Source organism: Triturus cristatus, chromosome 6, assembly GCF_964204655.1.
Source record: "Triturus cristatus chromosome 6, aTriCri1.1, whole genome shotgun sequence".
NCBI lineage: Eukaryota > Metazoa > Chordata > Amphibia > Caudata > Salamandridae > Triturus > Triturus cristatus.
This window is the reverse complement of record NC_140589.1, coordinates 1,135,838,640-1,135,851,701: the sequence shown is the minus strand read 5'-3', so window position 1 is coordinate 1,135,851,701 and position 13,062 is coordinate 1,135,838,640. Positions and strand designations below refer to the sequence as shown.

The following is a 13,062-nucleotide window of genomic DNA, read 5'->3' as shown; positions in this document are numbered from 1 at the left end:
CCCTTTAAAGAACATGTTTTACATCATAAGTAAAACATTCCATTGAACATAACAAAACGTCGTGGTAACCAGGAATCTTCCTCTTTGAGCTGTGACAAGATAAAATATTTGTAGATTCTACTCCTTCCATGTTAATTGCACTTGAGTTCTCACAGTGACGCAGTGTCTGGAAAGAAAGGCACACAAGTAATAACTATTGCTAAGTAATTCAAAACTACAGGACAAAGTAAGACGTAAAATGTAATCATTACGTATATATAAAACAAAGAATACAATCTCAAAAATCCACCAGGGAGTGGTGGGAGGGATAATCTTAGCCTCAGTTGTCTTTAATGAAATCAAGATTCTCTCTGTATGTTAATTGGAGAATCATCATTCCATTACAAGACCGGAGGCTACCATTATGCAAGTTTACAGCTTTTTAATGCTATATTGCTTATATGTTCCAAAAGTTTAAGGTAAAATTTAACAAATGTGGAAGCATTTGACCAGTCTGCTGCTTTGAGAATATCTGCAAGGGAACCTCCACCCCAGAACACCTTAATGGCCATAGCGCCACAGGAAGAGTGTGCGCCAAACTTGAATAAGTCTATCCCTGCTACCAACATTGCTGTTGTAACGCATCTCGAAATTGTAGCAGAAGAGACTGCCTTATAGGGTTTTACAAAGGATATTAGTAATTGACTTTCACTATTAGATCTAAAATTTATCATTTTCTGTTCATTCACTTTCATACAACTCACCACACATAGTTTGGGGTAATCATTAAAGTAAGCATAAAAAATATTTTCAGACATAGTTTTGGTCCTTTTCCATATCTCAAAAAGTACTCCATCTGTGGAATAGACTCTTATTACAGGTTTCTAATGCTTTAACACCTGACACTCTAAAAGATATTAGACAAAGTAATGTTTCTAGCTTTATTGATAATCGTTTTCAGGAAAGATAAGTTATGTGGCCAAGATGCCTTCCCCAAGGTTTGCATTTAGGAGAGCACCTAATCTAAGAGACCGGCTGGTCCACACCCGACTAATCCAGCATAAAAGAGAATGACGATTCTTCAATTAACGTACAGAGAGAATCTTATTTCATAAAAAATTACAGAGGTTAACATTATGCAATAACTTTTATTGCTGCCCACACATGCAGCCCTTTAAAGAACATGTTTTACGTCATAAGTAAAACATTCCATAGAACATAACAAACCGTTGTGGTAACCAGGCATCTTCCTCTTTGAGCTGCGACAAGGTAAAATATTTGTAGATTCTAGTCCTTCCATGTTAATTTTACTTGATAAGAAAATAGTTCTCACAGTGACGCAGTGTCTGGAAAAAAAGGAGAGCAAGTAATAACTATTGCTAAGTAATTCAAAACTACAAGACAAAGTAAGACGTAAAATTTAATCATTACTTGTATATAAAACAAAGAATACAATCTCTTAAAAATCCACCAGGGAGTGGTGGGAGGGATAATCTTTGCCTCCGTAGTCTTTAATGAAATCAAGATTCTCTCTGCATGTTAATTGGAGAATCATCATTCCATTACAAGACCGGAGGCTACCATTATGAAAGTCTAAACTTTTTAATACTATATTGCTTATATGTTCCACAGGTTTAAGGTAAAATTTAACAAATGTGGAAGCATTTGACCAGTCTGCTGCTTTGAGAATATCCGCAAGGGAACCTCCACCCCAGGACACCTTACTGGCCATAGCGCCACAGGAAGAGTGTGCGCCAAACTTGAATAAGTCTGTCCCTGCTACCAACATTGCTGTTGTAACGCATCTCGGAATTGTAGCAGAAGAGACTGCCTTATAGGGTTTTACAAAGGATATTAGTAATTGACTTTCACTATTAGGTCTAAAATGAATAATTTTCTGTTCATAAACTGTCATACAACTCACCACACGTAGTTTAGGGTAATCAGTAAACTAAGCATAAAAAATATTTTCAGACATAGTTTCGATCCTTTTCCATATCTCAAAAAGTACTCCATCTGGGGAATAGACGCTATTACAGGTTTCTGGCGCCTTAACATCTGACACTCTAAAAGATATTAGACAAAGTAATGTTGCTAGCTTTATTGATAATTGTTTTCTGGAAAGATAACAGTTATGTGGCCAAGAGGTGAAAAGGTCAAATATAAGATTAACATTCCATAGTGAATCACATTTGGCCTTTGGAGAATGCTCAAGTCGTATTCCCTTCATTACTCTACGTATTAAGGGGACGGTACCAATAAAAAAATCATTTTACAGTGAATGGCCTGCTGAAATTCCAGATCTGTAGCAGTTTACTGTTCTGTAGCATAAATCTGAATTAAATAGACCTGCTAGGTAATTGGCTACCTCTACTACTGGAGCGTTCACGGGATCCAGATCCCGTCCCAGGCACCAACTACACCATTTTTTCCATACACCAGTGTATCTTTTCCTTGTTCCCGGTGCCCATGACTTATCCAGTTGCCCCTGAAATCCTCCAGGCAAGAAGGTTAGTGTTTCCTTCTAAAAGAAGAGAGTGTACCTCTCCTTCTTGTCCCTGGAGAAAGTCTAAATTCCCTGGGATAAGGCGTGGGACCTCCATTGCCAACTCAATTCCCCCTGGAAACCAAAAGGGCGTAATTAGAACAATGCAGCAACGCTCCATTCAAACTTTGAGCAAAACACTCAGAATCAGTGCGAAGGGAGGGAAGGCATAGCGTCTCCATTTGTTCCTAGGTTGAACCAGAGGGTCCACTGCAGCAGCTTGGGGGTCTGGCATCCAGCTGAAATACTGATCTATTTTAAAAGTTAGTCTGCTGGCAAAAAGATCCACCTAGAAAGGGCCCCATAAGTCTTGAACGTTTTTGAGGACTATTGGATTCAGTTTCCAGTCGCTCGAGTCTCTTAGGAATCTCAAATTCCAATCTGCCCTCGTTTTTAGATGGCCAGGAATAAATTCTGCTTTTAGAAGTATTTTTGGACTCCAGCAGAAGAACCAAATCCTCTTGGCTAGATCTGCAAGTAACCTTGACCTTGCCCCTCTCAAGCGGTTGATGTAGGAGACAGCCCTAAAGTTGTACAGTTTGATCAAGACTACGCAGTTTTTTAGGATTGACTTGAAGCTCATTAATGCATTCAAGCTCACCAACATCTCTAAGCAATTTATTTGTAGTGGGAGTTCCTCTTGGGACCATTTCCTCCCCGTTGCCATTTTTCCCAGTCTGGCACCCCAGCCTAGATTGCTTACATCTGATTCCAGAGTGTGATCCGGGGTGTTCCCAAATATTGCTTTCCCATTCAGCTGTCTAGATTGTTCCACCATCATAAAAGGTCTTCTTGAGCATCCAATGACAGGGGAAGTCTGTCTGAATACCAAAGGCCCTTCTTCAGCCCTGAAGATTTCAGTCTCTGTAAGGCCCTGTAGTGAAGAGGTCCTGGGGAGATTGCCTGAATCAAAGAGGATAAGAGATTCACTACTCTTGCTAGTTCCCGCAAGCTCACTACATTTTTCGATAAAACATAACTTACTTCCTTTTTTATTTTGGACAACTTCTTTAAGGTGAGTTGTAACTGGGACGAAATGGTGTTTACCTGGAAACCTAGGAATTCAAGGTTTTGTGTTGGTGTCATAATGGACTTCTCTATGTTGATAATAAATCCTAAACCTTCTAAAAGGTCCACAGCCCATTTCATGAGAGTCAGCAGTTCCTCTTGACTTTGATACATGAGCAAAATGTCGTCTAAGTATATTATTAGGCGAGCTCCTCTTCTCCTCAGAGAGGCTACCACTGGTCTCAGGACCTTGGTGAAGCACCATGGTGCCGAGGAGAGGCCGAAGGGGAGACAATGAAATTGGTAGATCACTGTTTTCCACCTTCCACCCGTAGGTATTTCTGAGACTTTATGGCCATAGGAATTGTAAAGGAAGCGTCCTTGAGGTCCAGTTTTATGAGCCAATTTTTCTCTTGAAGGATGTCTCTCAGAAGATAGATACCTTCCAGCTTGATGTGTCTGTACACGAGGAAAGTATTTAGTTCCCTCAAATTTATTACGGGGTGCCAACCTTTCTCTTTTTTCTTTACTAGGAAAATTGTGCTCACAAAACCCAGACCTTTGATAGCTTGGAAATCACCCCGTTTGATAGCATTTGACTCACTTCTGTGTCTACCAGAGCTGCTTGTTCTTGGTCTAGGGTAAGTTCTCTGGGTTGGATAGTCTGGTATGGAGTTGTAACAAAATCTCTTCTGAATCCTTTTTATAATATCTAGTACCCAAACATAGTTTGTTAGTAAAGACCATTTCTGGTAGAAAAAGAGAAGCCTTCCCCCCCCACCTTTGGGAGGGAAGAACCAGAGGTAAGAGTCTTTACCTTGTTGTCCATGGCTTGGGAATCTGCCGCCGCTTCTTGTGTGATTGCTGCGACCTCTTTGCGGAAAGAAGGAATTGTTCCCTCGGAAATATCTTCCATATATGCTTTGATTCTGCTGGTAGAAGGGAGACCTGTAGTGTTCGTGGCTGACAGCCAGCCCTGTCCTATAAGCCCTGCCAAAAATTCTACCTTCAAACATGCGTCTCATGTTTGACTGGGTCTTACTGAAGGCGGAAACGTATTTCCCCATGGTTTTAACAAAGTTTTTTCCGAAGAGTACCCCATTTGGGTCACCCTGGACATCCTTGTTTGCCAGGTCTCCTAGTTTGGGGTTCAGCCGCATCAGTATAGGTCTTCTCCTTTCTGAGGTAAGGCCTGCATTGGTATTGCCAAGAAGGCATAGGGTGCGCCGTCTCCATCCTCGGATTAGGTCAGTATCCACTGGAGTCCCTTTAATAGAGAATTCCTCAGCTAAGTCTCGGATTCTAGCCTGAGGTCCTAGAGTGTCCAGCAATCGGTCTTGACACTGCTTGAGGCAACATTCCAGGCCTTTCCCAGGGTCCCTTCCTGTTTGAAATACGAAGCTCATTAATTCAGGGTCTAAATTTGGTGTCATACCGGACTTATTATCCAAAAAGGGTCTAGGGCATTCTGACCTCATTAGGTTTTGTGCATCTTTATCAAGTGGTATTCTTATCCAGAATTTGATAAACATAGCTATGTGGTCCAAGGGCCACCATTCAGATCCCCTAGGATGAGTAATGTGAGAGGGATTAAACATCTTCATCCCAGCTGGGTCCTTGATGGAGCTGGAGTTACTGGGTCATTCTAAATCCTCAAAAAGGAGGTAATCGTCAAATTTTTCGAGGGAATCGAATATATATTTGTCTGGCTCATCGTCAATATCAATTGGTAATAAATAGTCATCATTGGTTATAGAACTGATGTCTTTTGTGCTGAGGACGACACCTGGTCTTTTTGTGCCGCGAGGGGCACCTGCGCTTATTGCCCCAAGTAGGTCGCTCTTTCTCTTTGTGCTGCTAGGGGCACCTAGCTCATCTGTAGCGCACAGACTATCTAGGGATATCACCCGGTCTTTTGTAGCACGCAGGCTACCATGGGATTCAAGGAGCTTTGACTTTTTCAAAGCGTTACCTCCTTTCTTGGGTAGAGGGGTTTCCTCTTCAGAGATATCAGCTGAGTCTTCCTCAGGAATGTGGTCCCTTTTTCTCTTGGTAAAAGCTGCCTCTACTGCCTCTATCAGAGAGGATTTCAGCTGTCTCTCAAATAAATTCATTAAAGAATTCTCTGTAAGGGGATATCCCCATTAAACAGCATTTTGTTTTCTGACACTTGTGTGTGTGTATGTATATATATTTAAGTTATTTAGGACAAAAAAAAAACTTTACCTTTTAATAATTATTATTTGTATTTATATGTATTGACAAATAATTTAAAATTGAACACGGGGAACCAGGTATGATTGGCATTTTGACAAAGCCAGCTCCTGGGTGTCAGACTACCCTTGGTGTCCTTAAAAGGATATAGTGTTCTTTCATGATCAGGTCTTGTGTATTATGGTTCAGTGTGTGGAGGGTGACCTGGTTATCATTTTCCCTCTTTTGCTCCTTTTTGTTGATGATCGCTCGAAACAACCTCAAGCTGAACTCTGAAAACCGAATTCCTTCTTTTCTTCCCACCAAACAGCTCCTCACTCGCCCATGTTTGGCTCAAGCACCTAGACGCACTCAATTGCTCACCTACCATCATTGATTCCATGAAATCCCTGGGAATAACACTGGACATCAGTGCGACTACAAGCAGTGCAACTTTCCAACTCAGAATACTGAAAAAATTGAAACCATTTCTACCACCTTCAGACTTCTAACAAGCTGTGCAAGCACTTGTGGTCTACAGACTAGAATACGGTGCGGCGACACGGTCAGGACCACCCAAAACGAGAACAACTCCACTCAAAGCGACCCTTAATGCGGCAGCGAGACTGGTAACAGGAACTACACGCTTTGACCACATCACTTTATTGCTCAGGTATCTAAACTGGATTCCCCTTGAAGCAAGAGCTCAACTGAAAATTGTCTGCCTCACACACACAGCATTACATTTTAATGAACCAAGTTACCTGGCAGAAAAGATTTGAATATCCAGTGGTAGCCGTTACCTAAGCGCTAACTCTCTCAGGCTGGAACCTCCTAGATTCCAAAAGCAAAAAATGTACACATGATCTGGAAATCCTTACCACCCAAGGTATGCTCAAATCCATCGATCCACTTCTTCAAAAAAAATAGGTAAAAAAAGATCCTAATGAATAGATTCCTGGCATAGTCTGGCATAGTGGGGAGGACAGGGCACAAGGGACGTCTCAATGCCAGCAACCTCTAGATTGGTAAGAGGCATGTCATTTACTGGAGAACCCTTTCAACACTCTGATCCTCGGGGTAAGTCGTTCTGTATAATTTCAGAGCAGCAGCAAATACCCACCACAAAGTCGCTAGAGCTGTGAATGTGAATGGACTGACGGTTTTATTATTATGATATTTGTTGCAACAGCCCAATGGGGCTCTTTATTCTAGAGGTATCTGTGTCTATACCTTTCATTTTGTTTCATTCAACCCTATGTACAGCACTCTGATAACCCTGGGTCATGCGCGTGCTTTATTAAACACTCTAAATAAAAATAAGTAAGACGGCAGTGTGGGTATGATTTATATCAGAGAATGCAGAGCACTTCATAGAGTCTGATTATGCATAGTAGAAATTGTTGGATTGCAGGTTAGTTTTCTCAGGACAAACGTGTACTATTAACAGGCATGCTTCATAAAGCCTTACATAATGTATCCATTTTTATATTTCAGTTACTTTGAACACAAGTCGAAAAATGTCCTTGCTGGCCATCAGCGCTGGATTAATTTTGGAAAATATTGTCGTAAATTCTTGCAAGATGATGGAATGGAGTTTGTGAACATGTCTTCAAAACTGAGAAAATCAAAAACATGTACCTTTTTCTTGTTTCTACCCACAATATAGACTGCTTGGAAACCATCTGCTGTGAGAGCAGGCTGAATATAAACGCTATGCAGAGAAAACACGTACTTCCAAGATGAATTAAGGGAGATGGGGGCACTCAAGAGACATTGCATGGAAAAGTGTAAATTCAAATTACATGCTGAAAGAATTTGTCATTCTTTTCTTCCCCTCATTTTGTTCACATGATTATTTCAATATTTGCGACCAGGCTACATTTTCCATATTTGAATTTTTTTATGGGCACATCAGAAAGTAGCAATGAACCAAAAGAAACACACTCAGTAAGTTTGTGATTTGTAGCTTGTAATTGCTATATCTTTTACTAAACATTTATCCCATTATGATAGTATTTGTCAAAAAAGCCTTCTCTCTTTTTGGCATGTTCTTTTGTGAAGCTGGGTATGAGCCAAATCCTCTGGAAAGCAGATGTTATGTAAGTATTCTGTTATTTACTGTTTAACTAGAATTCGATGTAACCTTTTTCTCAATTTGTGTGTCCTTAGTAGACACGTGACTACCTGTGTCACCAGGTGGAGTGTCAACCAGGATTTACTAAATATTATATTAACGGTCCACGTCTATTTTACAAAGTTACCCGATCCGGGGTGTGTCACAGCCACTTTGTGTTCAAATAACTCTGTCCCGAAATGTAGTTGATGCTGTGACCGCTTTTAGGGAAAGAAGTTTTTGTATTTGCCCTTTCCTAACTCTCTAGATAGAACCAAGTTTGCCCGTACATGAGCTTCCTTTTAAATGGTGCATACCTTTAATTTTTGTAAGGCAAAGCATTAGATCACTGACAAATCAGGGGTAGATGTACAAATAAAGCATTCCAAATTTTGCAAACACTATTTTTGTGTTGAATCCGTTTATTGAAGATTAGGAAAAAAATAAAGTCGTAGCCATACAAAGCATAAGGCATTGAAGCATTAGTCTAAGGCTGTTAGGCCTCTTACATTAGCAAGATATGAACGTTGAACACATGCAATGTATCTCAAAGCATACAAGAGTCGGAGGCCCGGGGAATATGGCGGCCGGCTAAGGAGTCAGCTGTGTGCGCTCGTCTCTCCAGCAATCTGCACGTCTGAACGGACGAAGCCGAAAGCAACAATCGACACTGCAGAGCATTACAGAGCACCTTACCTCCACCTTCTCTCCGTGGGATATTTTTCCTCACGCGACGGTGGGGAGACCATCCGGCATACTGCCGCCAGAGACATCTCTAAACGCGCAACCAGACACGCATGGTTTCCCATGGGTCCTGGACGCTCGACTGCTATGCCGGGATCGGCGGGCTTCTGCGCGCGTCTGCCTCCGGGGACTAAGTGGCAGAATCAGCACAAGTGTGTAGCCACAAGAAAATGCTCCACAACCATCGTTGGACCTGCTCGTGTCTGACCACGCTCGGCATATGACCCCCAAAAGAGTGCCCGTGTTAGGGAAAGAACCTAAGGCACCAGGGAAATCATCTTTTACTACCAAAGCAATTAAAAGGAGGAAAGCAGAGTATAAGCAGCTGGTTTTTGCCGATAGAGCCAAAGACACAAAAGACAAACAGGTACGCACCGAGAAAGCAATGTATTGATATTGCTGAAACCCACGTAAAGTATGAAGAACAGAGGAGTAGAAAGGTATTGCCCCCCCCCCCCCCCCCAGTTTCCCTTCTATATTTCGGGCTCCCAGCTGCTTCTCAGAAGCATCTTGTTAAGATTACACCCCTAAACAGATTCATAGGAAAAAGAAAAAAAAAAGAGGTACCAATATCCCAGTTACCGGGGGGGACAAGAATTAAAATAACGCCCTCATTAAGGTCCTTCTTTAAGATTAGCGGGAGTATAAGTACACCTGTCAGCGACATCGGGGCCCCAGACCCACCGGGTGGTACTAATACCGAGTCGACAATTGGCCGGAGAGACTCAGAATCCACCCGAGATACCTCTGACTAGCAGATATCGAGCTTTAGAAGAGAGCACTCCATGCCCTGGATCCATGGCCCCTATTGAGAGCGAGCCCATCCTGGCTGTGTCTCCATCAGACGAGGGGGCACCTATACATACTTTGATGCAGGAAAACATTGGGGAGCTATTGCAAACTCTTTCTGAGGAAATAAAAAATAGACTTGCAATGTCTGAAGCAAAGCAAGCCAAAATCTGTGATGCTTGTGAGAATCTGGAAAAAACTTACTGACCCAACTGACAGGATTAGGATCTTAGAAACTTCCATAATAGACATGATAAAGGAGGTAGTAGGTAACTTCAAAGAAATACAACATTGCAAGGAGAAAGAGAAAGCTCTAAAAGAAAAAAATGAAATGATCGAGAGCAACTCTAGAAGAAACAATTTAAGGCTCCTCAACGTGCCGGAGGGAGAGGAAGGCAAGGATGTGAAAGGGTTTTTCATAACCCCGATTAAAGAAATAGTACCAGAAGTCAGGGACTTAGATATTTTTCAGGACATTCAACGAATTCATAGAGATCCCTTCAGACGTAATCCTAACCGAAACAAGCCCAGGAAGATTCTCGTCAATTTTACTCTATTAAAGGAAAGATACTCTCCGAAGCATTGAAAGATGGATCTTACAATAAAGACAGATGGTCTTTTCGTATTCGCTCTGACCTTACAAAAGAAACCCACACACGTCAATGGGAGCTGGGCAGGTACATACAGGAATTTAAATCCCTAGGAGCAATCGCCCAAATCAAATTTCCTGCTACATTAAAATTAATGTAGAACAATAAAATGCATACCTTTAAAGACCCTGTGGAGGTGGAAAGCTTCTTCAACCAAACAAGAACATAAATAGGCTAAGTCCATAGACATTCCCAAGACACAAAAGCTTGGAGAGATGAGGGTGGCTGGGTAGATTATGCCCAACTTTATTAAAGGGAGGGATCCCCCGATGGGCAGCGATACTGGGATAGGGAAGCTTCGTACACACTATGTAAATAGCACACGGGGTTGGAAGCATTGGGAGGAAAAAAAAATGTATCCTTGTATGCGAAAATCACACACAGAATAAGAAGCATGGAAAGCGTGATACTATTGGAAAATTGCTAGTTTTGATAAAAAGCACATCATTAAGCTGGAACATAAATGGGTTGAGAGTAGCAGTTAGGAGAAGGAGAATCCTCCAATTTCTTAAACAATCAAAAAGTGAAGTAATAATGCTACAAGAGACGCATCTGCGGCATACAGAATGGGAGTTAATACTTAAGGGACATAAGGGGGTTCAACAGTTTGCATGTGCTAACCAGAACTGCAATGTCAAAAGGGTAGCAATTTTGATTAAGGATTTGTCCCACGCTAAAATAATAAAAACTATTTCAGACCTTAAAGGGAGATAGGGCATTATTACAATTAGAGCGCACAACACAAAATTTTCTATGCTATGTTACTATGGCCCAAACTTAGATGACCCATCACCATTACAGGATCTGTTCCAACAGATTTTGAATGATGTAAATCCCATTATAGTGGCAGGGGATTTTAACACCTTGCTCGATCTTGAATTAGACAGATCAACTCCTAAGCCAACAGTTAAGACCCCGAAGATGAGAGCTTTTATCCAAAATATGTTGAAGAATCTGGGACTGATAGACCCTTGGAGACAGAAAGCTGGTAGAAATAAAGGGTTTACATATCAGAATAAGAAATATGGCCACGCTTCCCGCATAGTCTACTTCCTGATAAACACCAGATTAAGTAAGAAGGTTAAGCCGGTTCCACATCAGCCAGCCCTCTTATCAGACCATTCAGCGGTAAGCCTGGAGTTACTCCTAGATAATGAGTTGCCTAGATCCAGATAGACAATGGATAGGTCCCTTCTAGGAGAACATGAAATATGAGAAAACTTGAAACGAGACACCAAAGAATACTTTGAATTGCATGCAAGTTCTGCCCCCGAGCCTTATATGGGACGTGTATAAAGCCTTCATCAGAGGTAGAATAACCAGCTATGCCATCTGTAGGAAGAAAGAAAATGATAACAAAATCGAGGAGATCGAGAAGAGAATAGCTGCCTGGCAAAACGATTGGCAAGATGTATCTGATTTAGATTCAATTAATAAGATTCAGGCACAAATTGACAAGGGAAAAAATACCTAGTAGAGCACTTAGAAGGCATTGTAAAGAAAAAATGGTTTGCCAGTAAACTCTTAAACTATGAATTTAGGGAGGTTTGAGGGGAGTTACTGGCATGGAAGACTAGGGCGGGAGGGACCTAGTAGGGAACTCAATGAAGGAAATAGTCTTGGAGGAGTCGGTTAAAAGTTGCTATGATGACCAAGATATTGGGAGCGCTTTCATTGTCTTTTTTCAAAATTTACATAAGGAAGACACACAAATATTTGAGGAGCAATTATCTAATTTGGGAGTATATCTACAAGGCCCCGCAGTAAATAGCGCTAATCGCGCTTAGCGCGATTGAAGTTATCGCTGTCTATCGCTGCATATTAACGCTGAGATAGCGCGTTATCCTCAACGGCTATCTCCGAAGCGATAAAATATCCAGCGATAGCGGCGAAATGCTGCAACATTGCTGGTAATCTAGCGATAACATGTCAGCGATAGGGTAGTCCTTGTTGATAAGCCATGGGGGATTCAGCATGACAATCCACCCCCATAGGGCAATATGGGTAAGTCAGAAATTAACCTGACAGTAGAAACCAGCGTTAATTGGGTCTTTGTGCGACTTTCATAGTCGCAACGCAGGAATGGGGCATCCTTGTTGATAGGACGAAGCCACGCTATCGATGCAATGACATGTAGCGAATGTCAGGAATGCTACCTTACATCTCATCAGCGACGAGATGCAAGGCGTTAGTGAAATGTGCGATGACACACGCTAAAGCCGGTTAGCGTGCCCTTGCTAATACCGTGTTAGGATTATCGCTGCTTTATGGCTGAAAACGGCCGCTAAAGCGGCGATAAACATCTTGATGATATGCCCCCAGGTTCTTAATGATCCCCTGCCAAAACTCACACAAGATAAGAAACTCCCTCTCAATAAACTAATAACATCTGAAGAAGTATCTACGGCAATCAAAAGTTTAAAAAAATGGGAAAGCCCCAGGGCCTGATGGAATCCCTAGTGAAGTCTACAAAGTTTTGGCAGATTAAATAATCCCCACATTAACCTCATTACTTAATTCAGTCCATATAGAAGGAGCTGTTGTCCCAGATTCTTGGAATGATGCTATAATTACTCTAACTCTGAAACCAAACAAAAATCCCCAAAAGTGTCAGTCCCACAGACCGGAATCCTTACTTAACAATGACTATAAATGATAAACTAATATTCTGGCTAAAAGATTAGACTCCGTTCTAGGAGACCTAATAGGAACTTCACAAAGGGTTCATGAAGGGCAGGCAGCTAAATGATCCCACTCATGATTTGGGGTGCGCTATAGACTTGGCCACAGATAAAAACCTTCAATTAGCCATTTTGATAGGTGATGCCGCCAAGGCATTTGGCAGGGTTAGCTGGCCTTTCCTTTATGCTGTAATGAGTAATAATGGGTTAGGGGATGAGTTTCAGAACTCAATAAAAACATATATAGAAGCCCATCAGCAAGGATTTTAATCAATGGTTCCCTCACTAAACAATTTACGATAGGCAGAAGTAGGCGACAAGGATGTCCCCTTTCCCCCTACTGTTCTACCTATACAT

At 41.6% G+C, this 13,062-nt stretch overlaps 1 protein-coding gene across 3 annotated transcripts in view; it reads left to right on the top strand.

Moving 5' to 3' along the window:
- Nucleotides 1-8,245, top strand: part of ARV1 (ARV1 fatty acid homeostasis modulator) — a 130,840-nt gene extending 122,595 nt beyond the window's left edge. The window contains exon 5 of one of the 3 annotated variants that reach the window (XM_085612039.1): nucleotides 7,395-8,245. In XM_085612039.1, the coding sequence (XP_085468165.1) occupies nucleotides 7,395-7,471 (77 nt within the window). In that variant the 3' untranslated portion in view covers nucleotides 7,472-8,245. Of the gene's footprint in view, nucleotides 1-6,056; nucleotides 7,055-7,222 lie in introns of those variants that run through there. The other 2 variants (XM_085612038.1, XM_085612040.1) reach the window with 2 other exon arrangements.
- Nucleotides 8,246-13,062: the final 4,817 nt, after the last annotated feature.